The sequence below is a fragment of the Amblyraja radiata genome, chromosome 25, assembly GCF_010909765.2.
Source record: "Amblyraja radiata isolate CabotCenter1 chromosome 25, sAmbRad1.1.pri, whole genome shotgun sequence".
Lineage (NCBI taxonomy): Eukaryota > Metazoa > Chordata > Chondrichthyes > Rajiformes > Rajidae > Amblyraja > Amblyraja radiata.
Genome location: NC_045980.1, coordinates 11,048,900 through 11,076,697, shown reverse-complemented (window position 1 = coordinate 11,076,697; position 27,798 = coordinate 11,048,900). Strand labels below are relative to the sequence as shown.

The following is a 27,798-nucleotide window of genomic DNA, read 5'->3' as shown; positions in this document are numbered from 1 at the left end:
TCAAGTCAGTACCCATTATATTCTCGTGCAAGAAAGCACTGCAGCAAATGTTGGTTTAAATCGATGGAAAACACAAAATGCTGGAGTAACTCAGCAGGACAGGCAGCATCTCTAAAATTCACCGACCAGAAATATACACCGTTTTCTCCCAGATATGACCAGACCTGCACCATATCTCAATCTTTTGCTTCCCACCCCTCCCCACTCCAATACTTGCAACAACTGCAATTACATTTAGATTTTTAGACAGCGATACCATGTTGTGGAGTGGAGGAGAATGGTGGAACGGAAATTAATTCCACACCACCTAAACTATGATGTTGTGACCTTGGCAATCTCAATTAAGGTAAAGCAGAAAAAGTTGAAATCCAGGCTCCGGTGTTCTGTAAAATATTCACTCGTCTTAAAAATAGAAAAATCAAACACCCAACTACTAGTGACACAAACATTTAAATAGTAAAATTTATTCCACAAGTAAAAAGTCGTACAACAGCAATATCATTGAACATAAAATTCAGTTCTGAGGTCAAGTGTAAAGCTGAGGGCAGACACTACAATAAATCTTACTTGAAAAACAATTCCCTTGTTCCCATTGGAGGCAACCTGATAAAACCTTACAACAGTGCAAAAAAAGTTACCCAATTATTCATACAGTTCAAATAAACAACTTAAAATTCATATCAAGAGATGTCAAATTTGTTGGTACTCCAATGTGAGTGACTGACTGAATTCCAGCTTCAGTAATAAAGGCTTGTGGTGAAAATAGGGTTGTTTCTGTTTAAGGGGGTGAACATATTTTAAGCTTTGAGAAAAAAAAAAAAAAAAGATCCCTGTATTCCATCTTTGCTCAGCAATTTATGGACCATATATAAGTGAAGCAGCCTCTGTTTGTAGAAAACATCATTCTGTTCAACCTCATGAACATGCAGAATCAAAAATATAAATTGTCAGCTTCATTAAACAAGAGATTTTAAAGTAAAATTAAGGTGCAAATTCTGTTCAGTGCTTGTCCCATCCACCTAAACATTTAGTTTTCAGACTTCTGACAAAAGTTATAATTTAAACATAAATTCATATGTGCAAAATGTGCCAGAACTATTATTTCACATCAGCCTATATCATGGACACCATAATTTAAATATGTATAATTTCAGCTTCAGTCAATAGTGCTATTATAACAAATATTACATAATAGGAGACTAAAATAATGCTGTATAACCGTGTGAACTTAAAGCCTTGAAGCGGGATCAATATAAATGACATAACAAGACTTAAGCCGAGTGATCCAACTAGAATCCAATCCAGGAGGCCATCGCATTTGATCTGGAGAAGAAATAAGTAAATTAGTAAATTTGGCACTAGTATAAATTTACATTAAATTACTGTGGAAGATGTTTTAATACACAACCAAAATTGTGACCTGCAAAAATGAAACCAAAATTATGGAATAAGATTCAACCCAAATACAAAAAGGAATTCTTTGCAGATAAGATTTTGCCATGTGCTTATAAAGCACATTTATGTAATACCAATTTTCACAATAGACTAATCTAAAATACACAAACATGTGGTAGATTGAAATAGCTTAGTTATAACAAATCAATCAGTTTAAAAAAAAAAACTTCCTGCCAGCATCTTACTGTTAAACTTTATGCAGCTCTAGTATTTTAGGGATAAGCAACTGACTTCAAATGAGACAAGTCACGCTCATATTACAGTGAATCATATCATCTATCCTTAGTTCAGGAAATTCTGCTTTGAATGTAAACTCTGATTTATAGCAGTACTTAAAAAATTCAACTGCTTGTTTTGAATTGATACTTCTTCAAAGCCTGTTCATGGAGATTGTTTGCTTCTTAGACACAGCTTTTCTATCAATGTCCACTTCCTCCATTTTCTTCCATTCATCATTCCCTCATGTTCCATCCTTACTCATCTACAAGCCTTGCAACATCCAGTCATGAGATCAGCCCTCACATACACACAGCTCACTCCCTCCTCTGAATGCTTTAGCAAAATCCCCATCTTTCCATAACTTTTACCTTCCTCTGAATATTTATTGCAAAGTATAATCTTTGAACTCCAGAAATTACACACTCTTGCGAACAACACCACATTTTCCATTGACACTAATTTAATCTTGAAGAATGTTCTATCCAGAGCATGGCTTCCCAACTACATCCTTTGGTACACACTTCCATTTCTTAAAAGCGCTCATTTGGACATCCTTTCTTGGTATGAGGATTTGTATCAAGTGATTTTTTCTTTCCCCAGCTGATTATTTTGATATCTTGGTCTTCGTCCCAAACATCTTCAGCTTAGAATTCTGTTTCAGAACCAATTTCTTTCCCATCATTACCTATTGTGTTAGAGTGAGTTTGGCTTGATTGTATTCATGTATGGCATTTTCCGACTCGATTGCATAGCATGCAAGACAAAAAACTCTCAGTTAATCACGAGTCAATAATAAACCCTAACCTTTGAAGAAGTCTCGACCTGAAACGTCACCTATTCCTTTTCTCCAGAGATGCTGCCTGACCCACTGAGTTACTCCAGCATTTTGTCTCTATATCAACCCAAACCTTTTTTGCTCTTCAACCATCTTCAAAGGTGCTGCAACTCCCGACCCAAAATCAACATTTATCCTAGGTTAAAAACCATTCAATATTCCCAGACCAATTACTCTTATTTTTGACCAGCAGCCTGTTCTCATTTCCCCTCCCATTATATGGAGCCGGTTGCTGAATAATAGAGAACAAAAAAGTCCAGTTTTAAGTTTACTTTTCAAAAGCATGCAAACATGGTATGAAATAGTATATAGCAAGAATGGGTACACACCTCAAGGACGTTATCATTGTAGGGCATTTGAATTAGAGCACTTAAGCCTATACCAAACAGCATATCTACAGTGGAATTAAGGAACCATACAACTTTGAATAGCCTTTGGAATTTTATATCCAAATGCAGAAACCACAAGAAAGGATACTAAATATTATTCCACCGAAGCATGCGGCAATAGCCATCCGCGGGTATCCTTGTCGAGCTACTGTGATGTCGGAGAACAAATCTGGGGGAGAAAAGCATCAGGTTGATTTCGGCTTCAACCTCTACCCACTAAAGTGCTAATTTGATTCAAAGTGTGGCAGTGACAAACTCAACATTTGCACGCTGTTCCCAAAACAGCCACCTTCGCTTTGAAACAAGGAAACCCACCAGTAGCACACACATTTAGTTCCTCTCATTGTCACCAGCTTTAGGGAAGTAGCCTGACAAAGCATAAATATCCAGTTAAAATAAAACTTCCCCCAAATTAAAAACAACCTTCATAATCTTATTTAATATATAAAATGCCTCTTAAATAGGTTTCCCCCTAATGTAAACAAACTTATTTAAAATTTCCCCTAGTCAAGACTCTTAAAGGTCACCCATCTGAAGGGTCCCGACCCAAAACGTCACCCATTCCATCGCTCCAGAGATGTTGCCTGTCCAGCTGCGTTACTCCAGCATTGCGTGTCTATCTTCGATTTAAACCAGCATGTGCAGTTCTCTCCGACACATATCTTCAGAGATGCTGACTGACCCAATGAACTATTCCAGCAATTTGTGTTCTACACATTTAGAATTGATAATTTTCTCCAACCATCATTGCATTGATATTAGGCTCATGTTTCACGACATAAAAACATTACATTTCCTCAGCTGTCGGTCAGAGGCAGTTTGCGATCAAGCTCTATTCTGCCAACAAACTGCTGTTTCTCAGTGAGAATCCTTGCCACTGTGTTAATGTCTTTGGGATCATGCAGTATCTTTATGCATTGCTGGAGCCGGCAAAACATTCCCCAGGAAATTAAAATGCAGTAGGATTAATCATGCATGTAAGACCAAGGTATGCAGGTTTCCTTTCCCAACAAAGGACATGCATAAGTCAGACAGGATATTAAACACAATCTGTGTTTGATACTCCACATCACTATTCCATTATCACAGCTACAATATTACTACTATTTAAGTTTCAAATGTTTGAAATAAATATTTACAAATAAAATTGAAACTCGGCTAAAAGTGGAAGTGGCCATTCGATTCAGTATAGATCTGGAGTTTGGTGATACAGTGGAAACAGACCCTTCGTCCCGCAGTGTCCTTGAACATCAATCCTCCATTCACATTAGTTCCGTGTTATCCCAGCTTCGCATCCTACACAAGGGGTAACCTACAGAAGCTAATTAAACTACAAACCTGCACGTTTTTGGAATAAGGGAGGAAACTGGAGAAAACCCACGCTGTCACAGGGAGAATGTACAAACTCTGCACTGACAGTGCCCATAGTCAGGATTGAACCCAGGCCTCTGGTGCCGTGAAGCAGCAGCTCTCCCGCTGCATCACTATTGTAAAATATGCTGGCTCTTTACTATTAAAGTCATCCAAAACCAATATAGCATTAGCCCCTGGTAAATGTTTATCTACTCGAACTATAGAAGGGGTCTGTCTCTACTGCAAAGTACATGCTGTATTAGCACTGAAGTGTTGATCATCTTCTGGCCATTTTACATTGGCTGTCATTGTCTTCCCCAGCCAGACCATAATAACATACCTCCAATACTGTTTCCCCAGGCGAGTAACGTCAATCCCAGAACAGTATTACTCAGGTTAAAAATTATTCCAAAGGCGTGTAAAAGATTGACGATCTCAATGGCTACACTGTTGATCAGTACGATGCTGAAGAAGAAACCAATAAAAGCAAATACCTGAAACAAAGACAAATATCTGTCATTTCTTGCAGGTACCGAATGTCTACCTTAGAAAGACATTCTCCCATTTTTAAGTAAATAATTGTTCCAGTCAAAATGTTGTTACAAATGTTATGAATTTTAACCATTTATAAATGGCAAAGGTCAAAAATGGGTTGGACAAAAAAATAAAAGTCAGATGACCAGTGGCATAGCAAAGCTTATCAAATTACAAATACAAAGACCACTTTTCAGATGGAGTAATGAATTTAACATCTAAGAATGGTGTGTAGAGTTAAAAGTTCAAAAGATTAAAAAGTGCAGACTTGGCGATCGCTTCGCCCAACACATCTGCTCAGTTACCAAGCGCAGGCTTGGTGATCGCTTCGCCCAACACCTCCGCTCAGTACGCAATAGTCAACCTGATCTCCCAGTGGCTCATCGCTTCAACTCCCCCTCCCATTCCGAATCAGACCTTTCTGTCCTGGGCCACTGACATTGCCAGAGTGAGGCCCAGCGCAAATCGGAGGAACAGCACCTCATATCTCGCTTGGGTAGTTTACACCCCAGTGGCATGAACTTTGATTTCTCCAATTTCAGGTAGTCCTTGCTTTCTTTCTCCTTCCCCCTCCCCAGCTCTCCCACAGCCTACTGTCTCCATCATCTCCTTTCTTTCCTCCCCCCCCCCCACCCCAACATCAGTCTGAAGAAGGGCCCCTTCTTCAGACTGAAGGGTTCCACCCTGAAATGCTAGCCAACCATGGACAGGATTGGAGGGATGTGGACCAAGCACAGGCGGGTGGGACTAGAATAGCTGGGACATGTTGGCCAGTGTGGGCATTGAGCCGAAGGGCCTGTTTCCACACTATCACTCTCTGACACTCTTGCGCTTTTTGTTTTGTAAACCAGCAATGCAGTTCCTTGTTCCAATACAAACAGAGTCAAGTACAAATGCATCTGGAGATCTACTAGTAACCATAAACCAGGATTCTGCCCAAATTCAGGCAGAGAAAATAAAACTGCACCATAGAATAAATTGAAGTAAAATCACTGTTAAACAGGAAGATAAGATTAACAATGAACGATCAAAGGAAAATGTTACATCATGTAGCAAAATGCAGCCGCAGTCATTGTGAAATCATGTGGTTCATAACTACAAGGCTAATCACGATGACACATGCTGATAATTTTCCATTCATCCTGCATGTTCATTTAAGAACAATTAAAAAGATGTAATTAAAATGGTTGTAATGCATATATTTATCTAGAAATAAAGGCATTTTAGACATGTTAAGATTCCATCAAGGTTTTGGTAGGGTTACAAACAGGAAAGGAATTTTTGGAATGCAATTAACAGAAAGAAATAAACTATTGTTCGGATTGAAATCCAAGTGGGGATTGGCCCAGTAATATAGAACATTACAATGCAAGACAGCATTGGCTCAGTAATGTAGAACGTCGTTCGAAACAAGTTTCATGAAATCTGGATGGGAGACTTACACAGTGAAACTTTGGTGGTTCCTCATTTTTGGTGGCGAAGAAAACGACCGCTGCTATAACTACTGTAATCACCAGAACTACAGCCCACACAGGATACTGGCCACGGATGAGCAGCAATCCATCTAAAGAAAAGAAATTCTAGTTAAATGATCTCATGCAAAGACTATAGACAATATTTCTGTAGATAAACTAATTTAGAAACATTTTCATACAATTAATGTAGCGCATGCAACCTGTACAGCACATTAAAGTCCAATGAAAAATGCACCCCTGTTTTTCTGATCTTTAAGGGCCTGTCCCACTTGGGCATCATTTGCGCGTCACGCAGATGGCGCACGAAGATTTTGTACATCCCAAAATCCTGGGGCGGCGCGTGTCACTGCCTACGACACCACGCTCGCATCATGACGCGTAAATGATGTCGCGTAAATTACTCGCGAATGACGCCTAAGTGGGACAGGCCCTTTATAAGATACAAAAAGCAGCGATAAGCCTCAAGATACTCTTATTTCCCCACTTACTACACTTAAGCCCAAAAAACCCCCAATTCCACTAGCAATCCAACTTGATAACCCAGTATCCTGAAGATACACACAAAATGCTTGAGTAACTCAGCGGGTCAGGCAGCATCTCTGGAGAAAAATAAATAGGTGACGTTTCGGGTCGAGACCCTTCTTCACACCCGAAACATCACCTAGTCCTTTTCTCCAGAGATACTGTCTGACCCACTGAGTTATTCCAACTTTGTTCCATCTTCAGTTTAAACAAGCATCTGCATTCCCCCCCATCACACCCTGTATCTTGGTTCCCAAGGGTGTTCAAAAATCTATTGATGTTAGCGAGGCAGAGCATCCTCAGTACTCAAGATTTACTATCCAAATTTAACTATGGACTAATCTTGCTCTTTATACGAAATATTCAATCCATTTCAGACAGGCAAATTCTCTGTGCCATATCAAAGGGAAAATGTATCCTTTAAAAACATGAAGCTCAAAAGCAAGTGCATCTCGTGTGTGTGTGTGTGTGTGTGTGTGTGTGTATGTGTGTGTGTGTATGTGAGTGAGTGTGTATGTGAGTGAGTGTGTATGTGAGTGAGTGTGTGTATGTGTGAGGATCGCTGGACAGTGCAGACTCTGTGGGCCGAAGGGCCTGTTTCCACACTATCGCTAAACTAATCCAAAACCAATTGCAGCGGAATTAGTTTTATGAAAATTGTACAGAACTAGATTTAAATTGGCAGACATTTCAACCGCAAAGCAGCTTCCAAATCCCCTAATGTAATGTTGGGAGCATGCAGTGCAAGTCCATTGACCCCGATAATCATGCTTAGAGTATATTAATTAACTGTAATTAATTCATTCACAGCACCAGTATGTATCTCATTCTCCCATGGAGTACCAAAAAAAAAAAGTACCAATAAATAAAAAATCTAAAACTCCTGTTCACTTGCAACAATAAAACAGCATGGGAGAGGGGAAAAAAAAAATTGTGCTTCTGGAATCAATTATCTCAATGAGTAAGCAGGGAAGGGAGGATGGAAAAACAACATCGGCAATTGCGTAAGTTGCCTAAATTCAGAAAGTGTTCTGCTTTTGGCTGACAATTCAGTTTGAAGAAAATCTAAATGTCAAGGCAAGCAACTCAACTAATAGTCCTTCTGCAAACGGTATGTCACATGTCCGGATGTTTTAGAAAACTCCTTTTATCTACATTTGAGATATCAAATTTCAACCAGACCCACCCCAGATTTGTCTGACTGTTACAATGTAGTTCTCTTATTTTAACACAGTAATGCAAACTAAATTCTTACAGTAGCCAGATTTAAATGCAAGGATGCAGACAAGCGAGCCGGTAACTATCTGTAGACAATTCAGGGGCCGCTTCCAGTTGTGATCATCTTGGTCAAAGTCAACCACAGGAATACAAAGCAGAAGCAAAAACTCAATTGGCAGCTGGAAGAGAGAAATGAAAGAGTCAGAAAGTTGCAGCTGAACATTGAAAGAATTTTTGTAACCAGTCTAAAATGAGGAAACTAAATCAAGGGAGGAGGGCGAGAGCGAGGCAAGGAAAATGGGAACACTAGAAACCAGCAACAAAATTGGAAAAAAAAAAATGTATGACTAAAATTAGCTCTGGAAAATAAACAGTGATTTGGTTTCAAGTGACTAACTCACATGCTGAAGTTTCAATTTGTCTTGGATTGCAGAGGGAAGGGAAGAGACGGCCATTATGGGAACTGAAAACTTCACCCAATTTATTTAAGCAAAATATTTGACAAAACTGGAGATTTACATTCTGGACCATTATAATGTTTTGCCTTCCTCTGAAAGTGAAATCAAATAGCAAAATACAGCATCTCAGTGCACAATGCGTTAACAATGGCCTCAAACACTGCAATTTAGAATTAAGCTTCAAGTACTAATTTTAAAGGAAGGGCGCCACAGCGGTAGACGCTAATTTACAGCGCCAGAGACATGGGTTCGATCCTAACTACGGGTGCTGTCTGTATGGAGTTTGTACATTCTCCCTGTGACCGCGTGAGTTTTCTCCGGGAGCTCCAGTTTCCTCCCACACTCCAAAGACGTACAAAGGTTTGTAGATTAATTGGCTTTGGTAAAAATTAGCTCTGGTGTGTAGGACAGTGTGCGGGGATCACTGGTCGATGTGGACACAGTGGGGCGAAGGGTCTGTTTCCACGATGTATCACTAAACTAAACTCAAATCACCTTCAGACATTTGAAAATCTTCCAGGGCAAATGTTTCCTCCTCCATTTTTGAATGTCGATGGGATTAAGAGAGTCCAGCAAAATGGATTTGGTAGATCTCGATTCTTCTGTCTCAATTAAAGATTGATACTCGCTTGCTGCAGAAAGAAAACTTGTGGTCAGAAATACAGGGTCTGCACTATGGGATTTGCAAGGCAAAAGCAAAAGTCTATTGCAATGTCTTACATTGAACTGGCAAGTACATTATATAACAATGGGCCAAAAACAGACCATGTCACAAACCAATTTATACAGGTTTAAAAGTATGGCACAGAAAGATCTCAACTTCAGCAAATTCTCCACATTACATAGCAATGTTACAAAATTTTGAGATTTTAAAAATCAAGTCTAATTTATCCCTTCAGATAAAGCATAAAAATAAGTTTAATTTGACACCTAATTCACTTTCATATCTCAAGTATTTAAAAAGTTATGGCCATTTTCATACTGGGAAATGAGCATCTTGTTCCCTATTGATTTTCTATGGACATAACAAAAAAGCTGTGATCGTGAACAGTCAAAAGCCCATAACTTTCTTAAAAATTAAGAGAACTGATTGAAATTTTCAGTTATCATAGATTGAAGCATTCTGAAACAAATATAAAATAATCTTACTTGGATGACCTGAAATTAAAGCATATAATTAGTTAGTTACATAATTGTAGCTAATTTCAGACTTCAATTACTAGATCTAAACATCTATCCATTTCTTAATAAATGATTAACATTTTTAAATAGCCTAAATGTCCAAATAATATTCACAAATAATTCACAATAAAACATGATTTTAAAATCCCATTTACATTAATTTATAGGCCAAATGGAAGGAATTTAGTGTTTAATTGCTGTAAATAAATGCCCATTTAAATCAGCTTTCCAGTGGGTCCCTGTGGAACGCGCTGGTTTAGAACGTTCACATTGCGGTAGATTTGTGCCCCAAATGCCGAGAAAAATACTGCGGGATATATTGGGCCCAAAATGAGCTACTCGCAATATTAAACTTTGTATAATGGGTTCTTTAGAAGCCCTTTTTAATGTAAAAATATACAGCATACCTTCAGATATTTGCTTTATGAGACCCTGCGGTTGCTGGCGGTCGCGGGTTTAGAGATTGACTTTTAAACTACTATAACTATTATTCAAGGCCTTTAAACCTAATAATAGCTTTTGCGACGGGGTCTTCCAGCGATTTTTCGTTAATAATTAACTAGGCTGAACATTTTCGATTGGAACAGCTTAGAGAAAATCGCGTTTTAAACCCGCCCCCTCTAAACGGCGCCAAAATCGCTCACACCCGCAGCGACAGATTTTCAACGACGCTTCAGGTAGGCTTTGCAACATACCTACATTACACTTTCGAAAACAAAAAATGTTGTAAGGGGCAAACACAGGCAGGTGGGACTAGGGTAGATGGGGCATCTGGGTCGGCATGGGGAAGTTAGGCTGATGGGCTCGTTTCCGGGCTGTATGACTAACCCTAATAGTTTAGCTCAAGAAAAAGTGCTTACTGTCTTCAAGTGGTCTCCTGAGACGTGTTGGAATCTCATCATCATTGCCATTAACTGAAAAACAGTAATATTGTTTACTACATCGAACAGCATACACATCTCAAAAGGACACAAAGTGCTGGAGTAACTCAGCAGCTATGGCCACATCTCTGGAGAATATGGACAGGTGATGTTTCAGGTCAAGGCTCGTCAAGTTGCCCTGTATAGTACTCATTCTAGAGCATTGCTCTATGCTGCTTCAGTTTTAATAGTCAAGTAGAATGTTAAATAGTTATTGTTTAACACGTCTTCCAATACATCGAACCATGCTTGTGACACTAGTCCTGGAGGAGATAAGGCGGGAAATGTAGATGTCACTTAAAAAACCCACTATTCTTGAAAGATGAAAAGTTAATAACCATTTAACAAAGCACGCCACCATTAATCCACACACAAACTTAGCCTTCTCAAAATTAGCAATGTACAAATATGCAGCAAGCGATTAAGATGTGCATTTCATGAAACACTTCAATGAGATAAAACCCAATTTAGTGTAGGAAGGAACTGCAGATGCTGGTTTACACAGAATATAAACAAAACACTGGAGTAACTCAGCGGGTCAGGCAGCATCTCTGGAGAAAAGGAATAGGTGATGTTTCGGGTCGAGACTCTTCTTCAGACAGACTCAGGGGAGAGGGAATCTAAAGGCATGATGTGGTAAGAACAAATCAGAACCGATACTGATGACCAAGGAGCCCACAATGGCCCATTGTTGGCTGTGGAGGTGATATCAAAGAGATATGAACAGTGAAGCTAGCAGGATGACCAGAGGGTGGGGGAGGGTTACTTGAAATTAGAGAAATCAATATTCATACCACTGGGTTGTAAACTGCCCAAGCACCAAGTTAATGTGGCCACCACTTTCTTACTACCGAGGGCAGGAAGCCAATTCTGCGATTATAATTAAGATTTAGAAAAAAGACAGTTAAACAAGGGTAGGCATTTCACTTACTTTCTGAATGATTGTTATAGAGAGAAGTCTGTGGCTGGTTTTTGCCCTTCTGGTAAATTACACTGCTTATGATTACCACAAGTACATAAACGGCATACAGGGCCAAGTAGCCTATGGAGATAAAATATAAACTTCATTTCACAATGAGAGTTGAAAGACATTGAATTACTACAAAATTCAATTGGATAGATTGACAGAAGCTAAAGTCAGGTGATGTGTCTTCCCCAAGTAAGCTCAAATTTCTCACCAAGTGCTTGTGCCAAATCAATACTCCCAAAGTAGATGACCAGGAATGCCCAGAAAACTGCCGCCATGTAGAAGGTAACGTCTCGGAGGAATGGTCTGGATGCCACTATAAATGGTCTTGCAAGACCAACACCTCCAGCAACAACTGTGGTCACAAATATACCAGCACCTGCAAAGTAGCACAAAGGTTTACATCTTAAAGTGTTCAGAGCAACTCCTTCCAGACTTGAGAAGGCAACTGAACCACCCTACCAACAACTAGAGAGCAGTCTGAAGTATTATCTACCTCGATGAAGACCTTCAGACTATCTTTGATCAGACTTTAGTGGCTTTATCTTGCTCTATCAACACAGCGCCCTCTGGATGTTATAACCGAATCCACTGGTTGTGGACTTTGGAAGGGATAGTCCCGTTTATATCAACGGGGTCGATGCTTTAAATAAACGACACGTTAAATAGCCAAGTGAAAGTGCAAAGAAACAACTTACCAAACAAAGCTCCAATCGCGAGGCTTGCTGTTCTAGTATCAGAAAAGGCAGCCATTGCACTGAATAGATCAGGAGCTCCGTTACCAAGGGCAAGGAAAGTGACACCATGAATATACTCAGTCAAGGACACATGATGAATAAATAAGTGGTGTACAAGTCAGAACTATCTTTGCAAATAAACCAAACCTCAATTATCTCGAGCTAATTAAAACAGGTCTTGGGTGCACAAGCTTAGAGCTGAAAATTGGGAACAATTTTGATCCCAATATGAACAATGTTAATGATAACATTTCACATTTAATATGAAAGGTGTATTTGAAAGGTTATTTAGAAATCCTCTATTTAAAAAAAGAGGATAAAACATGTTTTTGATTTGCATGCCAAACTTTAAGAGAGTGCATGACCGCTCAAAGTTCAATGCAATAACTCCAACCACAGAACGAGATGCAATTAAATATTTCCAGACAAATTAACTATACTTCTCAGTAACTTTGACCTGGTTTTCACAAAGTTGACAATTGCTTGTAAACCTCTTGCTCGTGGACCATTCACATGGGAGTACAGAACACAAGATAGAGGACAATAGTTACACACCGTCAAACATCTACAATTCAAACAAGCGGGACATTGGCTGGCCAACTATTACAAGTTAATATGTTGATCAAAAAATATCAGGAGGAAGCAGTGGAATTTGAAAGATACGCAATATCAAATAAAACAGCTCTTCCCAACAAGAGTCCCAATATATGGGTCAAGTACGCATTAGAGCTCCCAAGTCCCAATATCAAGGCAGTCCTTATTATAGTAAAACAAGAATAGTTGTGCAAAGGATGTCAACTACTGAAATTAGGATGAAATTTGGAGTCAAAATAGTTTGAGACCACAGTAGTGGGATGCCGTGGGGGGGGGGGGGGGGGGGGGGGGGGGGAGATACAAACGAGGTCCCGGCGTGGGGGAACTGTAATGGGGGGGGGGGGGGGGGGGGAGTGGTTGAAAGAACAAAGGACCCGGCGTGAGGCATGTTGTTGGCACCCTTTACGTGGCGGCTCTTTGCATACCTTGGGGAAAACACAACAAAGAAATTTACTGTGACTTGTCACATATGACAATAAAGTATTCATTCGCTCATTCTTTTGCATTACTGATTATATTCTGGTCGGGTGTGATGTGCTGGGATAGCAGACAATAGTTTTTCTCCACTATATAAAACATTAAGCTTTGAATACATCCAGGTATTCAACGGTGATAAAAAGGATACTGCCACGTTATGTGACAACTTTAAACTTGTCGCTATGGCAGCCAAATTTGGGCAGAAGCTAAAGAGAAACAAAATGAACGAGACTTGCCTTTAGAACTTGTTTGAAGATCAGAACAATTAAGAATCCACAAATTATAATTAGCTCCACTGCTAATGAGCAACAGAATCATATTTTAAAAGAGAAGTGGGTAAATATCAAGAAATGTAGTGCATAAAGAAATGACTACCATGTGGGTAGATTTTCTAGAAACAGCACACGCAACGTGGACTACATACGTTAATTAAACCTACAACTAGCAACTAGATTCAAGCCAGAGAATATTCCCAGAGCAGGAAAAGATTTTGAAGAGGGTAGCAAAAACATTTCATGTACAAAACTGAGGCATTTGAATTCTCCAATTTCAAGTAATTACACCCCCCCCCTCCCCACACCCATTCTCCTGACCCCTCTTCCCTCCAACCAATATCACTACCCGACTTTCCATTCACTCCTGTTCATATCTAGCCTTAATCATTTCACCCATTGTTCCAACATCTACCTATCCAAACCACCTTTGTTCACCCATTGTCTGACACACTTCGTCCTGCCTCTCCTCACTCCTGGCTTTCTCCCCCAGCAACCAGTCTGAATAAGGGCACAAAATGCTGGAGTAACTCAGCGGGACAGTAGGAATAGGTGACTTTTCGGGTCTTCAGTCTGAAGAAGGGTCCCTATCCAAAACATCACCTATCCATGTTCTCCAGAAACGGTGCTTGACCCGCTGAGTTAATCAAGCACGTTGTATCCCTATCTATTGTGATCTCTTTATCATAAAGCTGCAGAACAGAACAAATCGTAATCTCACCAAAATCTATAGTGTCTGACCAACAATTTCCAGCCACGTGGAGTTTCAGTACACAAAACTAATACCACCATCCAAAATACAAAACCTGTTCTGCATAGTTTAGCCTGGAAAGGTTATGCATTAGATTGAAGCAGAAACATCTCACTCTACTTGATTTACAAGCATTTTCAGAAACCTGACCTCAGTCAATTGCCTTTAACTATATGGCATTTGAATCTTAATTTGAGGATTCAAAGATTTAAAAAAATTTACAAACTGAAGAATGACAAGCACCAAAATCTTTTAAAATTCACAATTTTAAAATTAACTTCAATAATTACAAAAAGGGAACAGGATAGACAAAGTTCCCATAAAAGTCATGCAGAAAGAGTGGGTAAGCAAAAGATTCGGTTTAGGCAAGGAATTATATTAAGCACCAAAGGTCAGCACTTACAATTTTTCAGCTGTTATTCCAAGGAACATGAATAGATAGATCAACCAAACTGCCTGTGTAAAAGCAAAAGTATGAAGATACTGTTGGACCTTACTTTACAAATCCTACCTTTTATTGTCAAGCATTTTCTAATCCCAACCCTAAACAATTTGAATGCAGCTACTTGCATTCTAGTCCAATGTACAACCACACATTTTGTCAATGTACAAATTTTACAAAAATAATCAATTTAACATGTCCCAAAAATAGTATATCAAGGGTAACCCAAAGCAAAAAAAAAAAAAAAGGTTTTATGCAGTTCTAACTCAAGAACTTTGGTTTTATGCAGTTCCAACTCAAGAACTTTAGTTTTATGCAGTTCTAACTCAAGGTTTTAATGAATTATCTTGTAAACTGGGGCTAAGGAAAGAGCGTGCACGTCATGGCGCTGTTTCCACCAATCTTTCCACCACTACGCACAAGAAACGCAAAGCGCCATTGTATGCAGATGCCGAGAAGTGTGTTCAGCTCTGGCTGAACTATTTCTAATCTTGCGATGTGGACTCGATAAGAAGATCTTGTAAACTGGCAGTGTTACAAGTAAATTGAGCGCAGTGCAAATGCACACAAGAACAAGAAAAATCAGTTGACGACCCTGGAACATTGATCAGTCACATCAACTGATAATCCATTTGGGGATTTTTTGAGAGCAACGCAAAATTTGGATTTGAAATCAACATTGATAATCACAGACTAAGCCCATGACAATGACTAATACTCTCTGCTACTCATAGTGTGCATGCACGATATTCGAAAGATTGTCACACGAATCAGCAAACATGTTAGGTCAAATTAGTGGAGTTGTGGGTGAATTGTTGCATTAAAAAAATCCAAGAAATATCTAATTTAAATTGTTTTTAAGAGAGGGGAAGCCATGCCCGTGATCCCAAAGAAGCCTGTAGAACGAACTGCTAAATCTTAAAAGGAAACTAAACGTAAATAATTGGCCAAGGATAGCAGGAGCTCTTGGTTTTAAAAACAGTAAGCGGCCTAACAGAGCGTGAAACCCACAATGGGATGGGTTAAAAAGACATATCATTTTAGAGCCTTAAATGGTTAATGCTTAAGCCTAGAAAATGGATGGTGTTACGATAGTACAGTTGAATGCATGACTAAAGAAATTGTATACGAGGGCAGGCTTCCTGCAGCATTGGAGAAGAGGGTTGACAACACAGGCAGGTAGGATTAGCTCAGAATGCTAACATGGCTAGCACAGACATGGGTTGATGGGTCCATTACTGGGATGTTCTAAAGACTGAGGTTCTGATCAGAGGGCTGAAAGACAGCCAGGAAACCAATGAAACTTGTTGATAGAAATTGCCAAGTTTTATTCATAGTGGGTCAGCCTCCGTCCCCTCAAACCAACGTCTTGCATCACAAACTCTAGACATAAAAGCCAGCTAAACTACAACCCCATTATTATTTAAAATATTAAAAATAGCAACCATCACCTTGTGCCCCACAGACACTCTACTTTATTGGAGATTTTCCAGGCCCAAACTGGTGCAGGGCTAGCATGTGGACTTGAATAGATGGGGATCTTAGTTAGCATGGACATGTCGGGCTGAAGGGTCCATCGCGTGCTATATAACTCTATGGCTAGTTGCAGGTACTGGAGGAATTCATTGACCAACACTGGATCCCGCAAAGAGCAGTTAACACATTTGCAACCTCCATATTTTTGTGGAAATTCATACATTGGAGAAAGTTGTTTAGAACATTTTTCTGCTAGATGCAGCTATTTCAGTTGTTAATACAATGCAATACTGACTACCATAGTTTAGCAGTCCATGATACTAATGACAATTGACAACAATCTTTGCATTTACTCAATTCTACCAATATTGGCAACACTTACATACAGCACAATGGCCAGAGGCAGCAGATCATGGCAAAAGCCACAGACAGCCCCTTGGAGGTAATCAATAAAGCCGCTCCCAATTCTGCAGTCTTCCGTAGTTTTTACAAATGAACACCACTGGGACCCATTCAGATGCACAACATTGCGACACTAGAAAAGAACCAAAATATAGTTAGCAGATTCTGTCGTATTCAACATTTACCTCCTGCACCCATGCAGAACTCATGGACTTCATTAACTTCACCACCAATTTCCATCCTGCACTCAAATTCACTTGGACCATCTCAGACACGTCCCTCCCCTTTCTTGATCATTACTTTTTGCTTATCTTTCATTCATATGTTTTACATCTCTCTATATCACCATGTATCTCTCTCATTTCTCTTTCCCCTCAGTCTGAAGAAGGGTCTCTCGGCCTCAAAACCCCACCTATTCCATTTCTCCAGATGCTGCCTGACCCAGCTTTTTGTGTCTACTTTCATGCTAAATTCCCATTCTTTCTAGTGTTTGGCACTTTCAAAATGTCAAATTACTTGACTGTAGGCCATTGATAAAGGTGACAGAAGGAATTACAGATGCTGGAATCTTAAGCAAAACACAAAACACCAGGGTAATGCAGATGGACAAAAATGCTGGAGAAACTCAGCGGGTTAGGCAGCATCTATGGAGCGAAGGAAATAGGCGATGTTTCGGGTCGAGACCCTTATCCGAAACGTCACCTATTTCCGTTGCTCCATAGATGCTGCCTCACCCGCTGAGTTTCTCCAGCATTTTTGTCTCCCTTCGATTTTCCAGCATCTGTAGTTCCTTCTTAAACAGGGTAATGCAGATGATCAGTCAGGATCCGAGGGAATATTCAGACAACCCTTCATCTGAAGGACCCCAAACCCAAAACAACACCTGTCTATTCCCTCACGGATGCTGCCCAACCCATCGGTTTAATCTAGCACTTTGTGTTTGATTTAAATGTAGCTGTCGTTCTTGAAAACATTTGTCAGTGCAAGTAGAAATTAGGGATTTTGCATACATTCAAATTAAAGTGAGTCACATTTTGTGAAATGGCTTTAATACAGTTTGAGAAGTTAGACATTTTTACTCAAACTTCAATTTGAGACAATGCAACCAAACTACATTTATAATGCTAGATCAGATCCTATCGTTAGGCTCAATTTTAAAAACCATTTAAGCGAGTCAAGATATAGGTTTTGATTAAGAGACACGTTCCTTAATTAGCTCCCCCTCTCCCAGGGCAATTTACTTGATTCTCTCAAATTAACATTTGACAGATTTTCACATGGAAGTTAAGCCTGCACCAAAATCCTAGTGAGAATTTCAAATTGAAATACTTTCAAAAAGGCAACTGGGCACAATGCCAAATGGCAGAACAATGATTGATACAGGTGCAGTACAAAGTGAGTTTGCACATTCAGATAAAAATCCAGAGATCAAACCATATTCTAAAGAGAAGGGGGGGGGGTCAGTGTAAGAGATCCTCCACCAGTAATTGTAATCTTGATCTCCCAGTTGCCAAACACTAACTGCCCTTCCCATACTGACCCCGTCCTGGGCCTTCTCCACTGTCAGTGAAGCCACACGCAAATTGGAGGAACAGTACCTCATATTTTGCTTGGGCAGCTTACAACCTAGAAACACCACCTATTCCTTTTTGCCAGAGATGCTGCCTGACCTGCTGAGTTACTCCAGCATTTTGTGTCTATCTTTGATGTAAACTAGCATCTGCAGTTTCTTTCTACACGATAACAGTGGTCAGTTTTACTCCAGTTTGTGGGATCTTGCTGTGAAGGTTGGCTGGCATATGACCAGATCACACATCATTGCCAAGTCATTTTCAGACAATGCCCAGATGTATGAAAGATGCTACACAAATGAATTGTCTCTATTGTTGGATATCAAACGGCACATCCATACCAGGACACCCATGGAAAGAGTACCAAGCAAGATTTTTTTATAAATTAAAAAGCCACATACCAGAAATTTGGGCTTAATCAAAGATATTCAAATATTGAAACTAACAATCACCTTATTTCCAACTTTGGAATAGCATTCAATTTGGTTTATGGCATTTCCCAATCATTAACATGGCCTGCTGCAGATGTAGTGTACAAATCAGACTACTTGAAACGAGAAAACCAACATCCATTCATCGATTTACCATGAAGCAGTCTGGCAAGGATAAAGGCCAAGACAGCAACTGGGAGAAAGAGCACGTTTTACATATCTTCCCCATGAAGATATGTAAAATCATCATCAAGTGCCATCTCAGAGAATTTCCATTCCCCAGTGTATTTCTTTGTAAGATTCTCTCATGTCAAATAACGCCATCCCGATTCTTCTACTACTTAGTCCTCTAGTCTAAATAATTTACAGCGGCCAATTTATCTACTGAACAGTAAGTGTTTTGGACAGAGAAGGAAATGGGAGCACTCAGGATATCCACAGGGAGGACCTGCAAACCCCACACAGACAGCAGCAGAGGGGAGAATGAAACTCAGGTCGCTGGCGCAGTGAGGCAGCTGCACTATCTGCTGGACAACTGTGCCACTCATACAAGGCAACACCTTGTAGTTTCAGAGTTCGGCAAGCCAAGAGGAACACCACAAAGATTGTTACAGGAAAGTCTAATATTAAAATGCCACTAGATGTATGGGTAGGGGGAAAAAGTTGCTGCTCAACTGAAAAACATTGTTGCAAATATTGTTTGCTTACCGATTTAACCAATCGTATCAAGAGGATATACTATAATCTATTATTTAATTCATTTTAGATTGAAATTTGGAATGTTTATGGTGCTCAGGAACTAAATAACAGTTGGACATTTTTTGCAGGATGGAGCAGTCCTTCCCCATCCCAAGAGGAAGAGTTTAGCAAGCATTCAACAAGGATACATTTGTCTTTAACCATAATTGTGGGCATACTGTTGTCTAGCCAGTGCTGGTATTAGATAACATGGCCCAATACCCATAGACTGTTGTGTTTAAGAAGGAACTGCAGATGCTGGAAAATCGAAGGTACGCATAGACTGTTAGCCATTGCTTGAGTTTTTAACTGCGAGGACTAACAAAACTTTATTTTAAACCATGGCACGATAATAAAATAATTCACCCCAACCCCCATACTAGATCTTACACGCCTACAACAGCAACATGCTACAAACCGACGGTCAGCTTCCACAAATATCGGGTAGGGCACTCCACTAACACTTTTCAAATAGTGCTCTAATTAAAAATTCGCCCCCACAAATATGGTTTAGAATGTCTCCAGTAAAAAGACATCCTCCCGCCACCCTGAAGACGGGCAGTCTTACGATCTTTGAGCGGTCGCACTCATACAGGAAGAACATTACCAACCACAGTTACCACTGTGATACTGGCGATAAAGGCAGGTCCTTGAATTAGCTAGAGCGCAGCGTTTAAAAAGCACCACACAATTAATTGCAAGACGTCAACGAAAGTCATTCCCAGCTTCGGACAAGCCGGAGATATAAATAGCTGGACATGGCAAAGCGTTCCTTCAACTGTTGACATTAACCCATTACAGAAACGTTGAAATAGATCATGGGGGAGGGGAGAAACAGCTTTTACTGCAGTACTATAAAAACATTTGGGGTCAAGGCATGTATAACATACCTCCATTGACCGACTGGTGCCTTCAAACAGACTAAGCGAACTTGCATTAAAGGTGTTTTCAGAAGAATAAGGTTCAATTATTCCAGCCACGTTGACAAGTGGATATGATTCCGCCGCTCCCGTGGTCTCTCGTGAATCGCACTGGGCAGTCCCAAGCCAGAGCAGACAGCAGATCACAGCAAGGTCTCTTGTCTTCATGTCTACGGTTCAGTCTACACAAAGAATACGAGTCAATGCACTTTTAATTTGCAATTACCACTGTGCGGTCATTACATGAATGGGAAGTCGCCGGGGAAGAGCGAATTTCATTAACGTTAATGAACTCAGAAGGCGTTTCCATCTCTGGTTTAGAAACAGCTGACACAGACAGAGGCGATTCATGCAAATAAAGAGAGAACATAAAAGCAGGTTACACCTTGGTTCGAACCCTCATTGTTCACATCAGGAAGTAAATATTACAATACATAAATACCAAGGGTAAATGCTAAGCTTATAGTTTCACACCGACAATTATTTAGCGATAAATCATTGCCCTTCTATCCTATTGCTTCTCTATTTGTAAACCCCTTGGAAAGGGAAAACTTACGGATGTAACACCTCCCGCTCCACTAGACCGTGACCCTGCAACACAACAGGAGCGCCGCATGTCCTTATCATTTCATCTCCCCAATTAAATCAGTTCAGCTCCAATTAACCCACGAGACCAGGGGACAACACCGGGACAGTTTAGTGCCGCCTGCGCCCTGACACATCCAGCACTGACTGAGCGTTTGTTCACCATCAACTTCCAATCATTGGGATTTGACACCAAGGCAATCACGTCGTTTACTTGGTACCTGCTACATTTCGCACTGTGAAAAAAAAAATGCAAAAAAAAAACCCCGTCGGACAAACCTTGATAGAAATATATATGTCGTGTGTGTGGATATAAAGATAGCATTTGCAGCACGAACAGACAGATGGTTACATGACGATACAGCAGATGCCGGGGCCACGTGACGGGGGGGGGGAAAGACGGGGACGGCACACGACGAGGTTGCCTTGCGGCACGTGATGGGGGGGGGAAAGCTGCGACCATGACCACGTGATGGGGGGGAAGCTGCGGCCATGACCACGTGATGCGGTCGGTGCCTTGCGGCACGTGATGGGGACGACGGGCCGGTGGAATCACGTGACGCGTTCCGACTGACTCTGAATCACGTGACGGGGTGGTTGGGTCACGTTACGGGGTGGTGAAACATGGCGGCGGCTGTCGGCCCCGAGCGACCCCGATGCCCGGCGCAGCCCAGGCCGGCCGCTCTGTTGCTGCTCCTCCTCACGGCGCTGCTCCAGCCGCTGCTGGCGACCTCCGCCAGCCACTTCATCTCGGCGGTGCTGGAGAAACACGGCGGCAGGCTGAGGGTGGTGCCGGGGCTGCGGCGGGACGGGGTGGCGTGGGGCAGCTTCCGGGACGACATCAAAACCACGGGGTAGGGGCGGTGGGGAGAGGGTTGGGGAGGGGGATAGGGGTGGGTGAAGGGCTGGAGAGGAGGGGGGGGGGGGTGGAGAGGATAGTGAACCCTCCAGGGGTTGAGGGCTGGAGGGCTTGGTGACGCTGAAAGGTGGGGAAGGGGAAGGTGGAGAGGTGAAGATAAGAATAGTGAGGCACAGGAATGAAAGGAGAGGAAGAATGGGGCAGAGGGATGAAGGGAGGGGAAGAATGAGGTGAGGGGATGTGAGGTGGAGGGGAAGAATGGGACAGGGGTGATGGAGGGTGAGGTGGAAGAGGCCAAGGAACGGTGAGGTGCATGGGGAGGCAGAGGTGGAAGGAAGAGCAAGGTGGATGAGGTGGTTGAGCAGGGCTGGAGGGGGTTGGTGAACTGGAAGAGATGGATGTGGGTGGAATGTATAAGGTGGCGCGGGGGTAAACAAGGAAAACTGGAGTTGTGGCTTTTGACTAACCTGTGCATTAATGCTGTCTACTATTATTATCAATAAAGTACCAATATGGCAATTTTCCAAAAATTAAATACATCATTTCCAAAATAATTGAGGTTTGTTGTTGAATCATTAGGCCTCTTGACATGTCACATTGAATGAGGAGGAGTACATATGAAAACTGACAATTTCTGTTATTGAATTGAGATTTCAAAAGATTTAATTTTTATGTTTGGAAGGTTTTCATGTAATGTTGAATTGTACAATTTTACTTGCTTTGGGTAAAAATGTATTATTTAAAGTACAGGGTGAATTTATTGCAGAGTTTAGAGATTATTATTGTTTCCAGGATATGGTAGACTGGAGCACAAGAACCTCCTTCTCAATCAGCTTTAACGAATATATATGTAAAATGAGATAAAGGATGCACACTGATTTTCTTGAGTTGCAACCTAAAACATTGACTATCCATTTCTCTGTCTGAAATTTTTTTTGGCAACAGATTCCAACATTTGCAATTTCTTGTGCCTCCATACACCTCCCCCCCCCCCAAAAAAAAACCCCAACCCATTTATACATGGTTTTACCTTTCCAAAAACTGGCAGGTTCTTGCCGGTCTTTCAATGTTATCAGTCTGTTGGCAGTGTTTGGAAAATAATGTGAAGTACTTCAGTCTGCCTCAGGAAATAAGAGGTAGATTTTGGACAGATGGGTCTAAACGATCCGATGATTATTATTCATATTAACCTCCATTGCACACTTAGTTTAACTCTAATAGTAATTCAGGGTTACATAAATGACTTTATTTGTTGGAGAATACTAAGGCTTGCCATATCATTTCAATTTATTTTATTTATATTCTGCAATTTTAACCAATGATTAATTTACTATTTTTGTTCTCTGTAGCTGGGCCTACCTTGAACTGACTACAAATGGAACGTACAATGATAGTATTCAGGCTTATGCTGCAGGAATAGTGGAGGCTGAGATCACACGCTCCGTAAGCTTTTCTTGTTACTCTGAGATTCTAGTTCACTATAGAACAAAAAGACACTTGATATAGAGGTACATAAAGAGTGGCAGTGACCAGATACAATAATTAGTATACCAATGAATATGAAATGACCGAAACCATATGAAACTCTGCTATCTTGTTTCACGAAATTGAGAATGCTATAGAGATCTTTTGGTTGATGTCACAGTGTACTAATCCCAGATATACTTGAAAGGAGAAATGTTGCACCATTTTCAGTTAAATTTGTGGTTTTCAGGAAGATGGCCATATTTGGTTCACAGGAAGCCTTCATCTCAAGTGGAAGCAAATCAGACTGACTAGCAACTTGGCGGAGCTAGTAGAGCTGTGCCTCAGCGCCAGAGACCCTGGGTTCTGTTTGCGCGGAGTTTGCACGTTTCCTCCAGATGCTACAGTTTGCTCCCACATCCCAATGACATGTGGGCTTGTGCTGGTCTCTATAAATTGCTCCTAGTAGGGAGTGGATGCTAAAGAGGGATCACATAGAATTGGTGAGAATAGACCGAAGGGCCTGTTTCTATGCTGTTTCTTTCAACTCATTTTAACGTCATTTAAGAATACTTTAAGATATTAAAGCAAAATTATTGAATCTTATCTTCTCCTTTGCCTGCCAAGTGTTTGCCTTACAATCCTCATAAAAATCATTGATCCCTTGATCACTTTTTTGCATCAGACAGCATCCCACACAAGAACCATTGTCATCCATCCCCTGACATTCCAGACATTGCTCATCCCACACTCACTGGATCACACCTAGGCAAATTGACCAAACTGCAGACTTGCAGAGATGCAATAGAAGGTGTTTAATATGGTGGGCATTTAGGTAGTTTGTAAGATGTTGTGCTCCATCCACTAACTCTACAGGGAAGCTGTTTGTATAGTTTTAGATATACAGCGTAGAAACAGGCCATTCGGTCCACTGAGTCCACGCCGACCAATGATTACCCATAGAGTAGTTATATCCTACACACTAGGGACAATTTACAGAAATCAGTTAACCTACAAACCTGCACGTCTTTGGAATGTGGGACGAAGCCGGAGCACCCAGAGAATACCAAGGCTGTCATAGAAAAAGTGCAAACTCCATACAGACAGCACCCATAATCAGGATCGAACCTGGGGCACTGGTGCTGTAAGGCAGCACCTTTACCGCTGCACCACTGTTAATATGTTCACATCCAAACCAGGTTTCAGCTGCTGAGGTTCCAAACCCCACACTGCATTTCGGAAATACTTTTCAGTTACTGGCAGATGCAATTGAAGAGAACATTTGCAATGACTGTCTTTCCAGTCACATCAGCTGGAAATTTCCTTTCTCGAAGTTGGTCCGAAATCTCCTGGTATGACCTCCTCGCTTCAGAGGTGGAAGATGAAAATGTGGAATTGTGCTTGAAGGTCTTCAACGGTGGGATTCGCCTTCAGCAGGGCTGCGTTTCTCCAGAGGCCTTGTTGATTTTTAAACGGAGCATTCGTTTTGTGACTTGTTGGAAGTAATCCCCTCAAAGATGGGAGGTACAGAAGGTTGTCTATGCCCACTGGGGGAAAAATTACATCTAACCTTGATAGACTCCCCACTATACTTGGCTCTTGGTATTATGGCCTGAGGTAGCCTTAACACTATTTAAGAAGTTATGCGTGTCAGCAACAAACCGGGCCTCCTTCACTCTTTCCATCCACCAACTTTTCTTCAGATTGCGCCTTTTTTTTCCTGAACCCCCACTGTTTTATCAGGCCACAACAATCTTTTATATAAAGCCATCTGCAAGACCTGCAGGAAGGAACTGCAGATGCTGGTTTAAATCAAAGATAGACATAAAAAACAGGAGTAACTCAATGGAACAGGCTGCATCTCTGGAGAGAAGGAATGGGTGACGTTTTGGGTCTGAAGAAGTGCCTTGACCTAAAAGTCACCCATTCCTTCTCTCTAGAAATGCTGCCAGTCCCGCTGAGTTACTCCAGCTTTTTGCGTCAATCCACAAAACCTATTCAGTCAAAGATATTGAACCTGTGTCAAAAATAATGCCTTTTGTACATTCCACCGTGTGGGGATACATTTATAGTTTCATCAGATTACAATAAAAGGGCAGCTAGTATAGACTCAATGAACAGAATGGCCTCCTATTAGATTGTGTGAAAACATGAAATGAATTATAAAATTGAGCTTCCTCCCCCTCATGCCTGCAGTCACCTTGTCTGGATGTGCAGGGCCTTTCTTAATCCCAGGAATGTGCTTTTGGCAACAGATACTCGGGTAGCACAGTGAGAGGGCCCTTTCTCTAAAATGTCACGCAGCCTTTGAAATCTAGCAAAGCTTTACTGGCCACAAATACTAAACAATTTTAAAAAAAACTTTCAATGTTGGATCTTAAGGGATATTTATGAACCATCAATATATCAAGAATCAAAACAAAAAGTAAACACACTGGAAAATAAAATGTTCACCACTGGGCGCCCCAAAGCTGAGACTCTGCTCTCTGCATTGTTCCTGGGAAATGCTCCAAAAGGATGGCACAGTTACACAGCTGGTGGAGACCTGGGACCAGAAACCTGAGACCTATGACCAGGGACCAGAGACCAGAGACCAAAGACCTGGGACCGATCCTGACCTTGGTTGCCGTCTGTGTGGAATTCGTACAGTCTCCCTGTAACCACATGGCTTTCCTCCGAGTGCTCCGTTTCCTCCCATATCCCAAAGATGTGCGGGTTTGTAGGTTAATTGGTCTCAGTAAATTGTCTCCAATGGATGCGAATGTAAGATAACATAGGAATCCTAGGAACATAAATGGGTGATTGATGGTCACCATGGACTTGATGGGCTGTTTCACACTTTTTTATATTTAAAAGTAAGGTAAATTGAAGTGCCCATAGAACCACAATGGAAGCAGATTGCCATTGATCTGAAAGGATTGCCGAAGAAAGATTTCTGTGAAAGTGACATGGATAAGTGAGTACTGTAGTCTGAAGAAGGGTCCCAACCCAAAACCTCACCTACCCATGTCTCCAGAGATGCTGCCTGACCCGCGGAGTCACACCAGCATTCTTTTTTTTGTAAACCAGTATCGTCTATGCAAGTGAAGTTGGTTTTCTAACAGCATTTTATAACGTCTACATAGATTTTGGAAGCAAGTGATTACAATAATAGCTTTTATCCTTTTAAATGTGCATGCAGATTAATTTGCATTTTGTCACTGTGATCACATTTGCATTTATAAAACACCTTCAAAGAGGTAAAAGATCTCAAGGATGCAACCAAAATTTGATGCCAACGTTGGTAATTATTATGACTAAAGCTTGTCCAAAGAAGTTGCATCTGAGGAGGATTTTAAGGTACAGCTCAGAAGCTGAGGAATTTATGGAGAGCATTCCTGAAGCCAAATACCTGGATGACTTGGAGTTGGATGTTGAGTTTTGGTCACCCTGCTATAGAAAATATGCCATTAAGCTAGAAAGAGTGCAGAGCATATTTATAAGGATGTTGTTAGGCCTCAAGGGCCTGAGCTACAGGGGGAGGATGGGGAGGCAAGGCCTTTGTTCCTTGGAGCACTAGAGGCTGAGGGGTGATCTTATAAAATCTCAAGGGAAGCAGATAGTATGAATGCACAGACACTTTTTCCCAAGATAGGAGAATCAAGAACTAGAGGGCATAAGTTTAAGGTGAGAGGGGAAAGATTTAATAGAAACCTGAGGGTTATTTTATTTTTTTCACACAGAAGATGATGGGTTCATGGATTGAGCTGCCTGAAGAAATTGTAGACAGGCACAATAACAGCATTTAAAATACATTTGGGCAGGTTTAGGGATAGGAAAAGTTTAAAGGAATATGGGGTTGGCATGGGCAAATAAGGCAAGCTTGGTTGTGCCTTTTGGTATCATTGACGTCAGGTTTTGTGTTGTATGGCTGACTATGGTTTGCTTTAAGCTCCCATTGGCGGAGTATGTCAGTTTAGCGATGATCAAGCAGCCAGAATATGGACAGCAGATCTCCTGACAATCTGGAGTTGAAGGAAATGACTGCGAGAGTTGGGTGTGGGAGATGGTGAAATTTGAAAGTAAGCTTGAGAATTGTACGGCGGAGGTGTTGCTAAATCAAAACTCATTCTCTAAGGCAAAATGTATCAAAGTGATGAGTGAATAGGACTTGGTTAAGTTCTGCTTCATTATGGTTGCTCATAATTTAAAACAATCGTTTTTGCTTGTAACATTTCAATTGTTTTATTTTCCAGTATATTTACATGCATTGGATGAATACATTGTATGGCTACTGTGAACCCTTGAAATATCAGACTGCCTACTGTGAAAAGCTCAAAACCTACATAGAGAGTAATCTGGCATGGATGGAAGAAATTCTAGCACAACAACCTATAGACAGAGACACCGATCCATATTGGTACCAGGTAAGATCAAAACTGGATATCAAAATATTTTAAGCCTAAACAATTATATGTTGGTACATGTTGGCATAAAAATTGCATAATAACTACCAAAGAACAAAACTTTATAACTAATAGATTATAGCTGTTTAAAATCTAGTTAACCAACT

General features: G+C 40.8%; 2 protein-coding genes across 6 annotated transcripts in view; one reads left to right on the top strand and one right to left on the bottom strand.

The window, feature by feature from the left end:
* The window catches only part of slc8b1 (solute carrier family 8 member B1), a 29,606-nt gene extending 8,291 nt beyond the window's left edge, over positions 1-21,315 (bottom strand). The window contains exons 1-16 of one of the 5 annotated variants that reach the window (XM_033043144.1): positions 21,203-21,315; positions 20,309-20,520; positions 16,659-16,811; positions 14,762-14,814; positions 13,484-13,541; positions 12,226-12,331; positions 11,739-11,906; positions 11,492-11,602; positions 10,501-10,554; positions 8,954-9,090; positions 8,038-8,179; positions 6,228-6,349; positions 4,592-4,745; positions 2,987-3,067; positions 2,839-2,903; positions 445-1,323 (exon numbers count right to left, since the gene is read on the bottom strand). In XM_033043144.1, coding sequence (XP_032899035.1) covers positions 1,135-1,323; positions 2,839-2,903; positions 2,987-3,067; positions 4,592-4,745; positions 6,228-6,349; positions 8,038-8,179; positions 8,954-9,090; positions 10,501-10,554; positions 11,492-11,602; positions 11,739-11,906; positions 12,226-12,331; positions 13,484-13,541; positions 14,762-14,814; positions 16,659-16,811; positions 20,309-20,506 — 1,791 coding nt within the window. In that variant the 5' untranslated portion in view covers positions 20,507-20,520; positions 21,203-21,315 and the 3' untranslated portion in view covers positions 445-1,134. Of the gene's footprint in view, positions 1-444; positions 1,324-2,838; positions 2,904-2,986; positions 3,068-4,591; positions 4,746-6,227; positions 6,350-8,037; positions 8,180-8,953; positions 9,091-10,500; positions 10,555-11,491; positions 11,603-11,738; positions 11,907-12,225; positions 12,332-13,483; positions 13,542-14,761; positions 14,815-16,658; positions 16,812-20,308 lie in introns of those variants that run through there. The other 4 variants (XM_033043143.1, XR_004415680.1, XM_033043142.1 and 1 more) reach the window with 4 other exon arrangements.
* Positions 21,316-21,501: 186 nt separating this feature from the next.
* Positions 21,502-27,798, top strand: part of plbd2 (phospholipase B domain containing 2) — a 31,794-nt gene continuing 25,497 nt past the window's right edge. Inside the window, exons 1-3 of the mRNA XM_033043146.1 lie at positions 21,502-21,777; positions 23,132-23,225; positions 27,482-27,652. Of these exons, the coding sequence (XP_032899037.1) occupies positions 21,548-21,777; positions 23,132-23,225; positions 27,482-27,652 (495 nt within the window). The 5' untranslated portion in view covers positions 21,502-21,547. The remainder of the gene's footprint in view (positions 21,778-23,131; positions 23,226-27,481; positions 27,653-27,798) is intronic.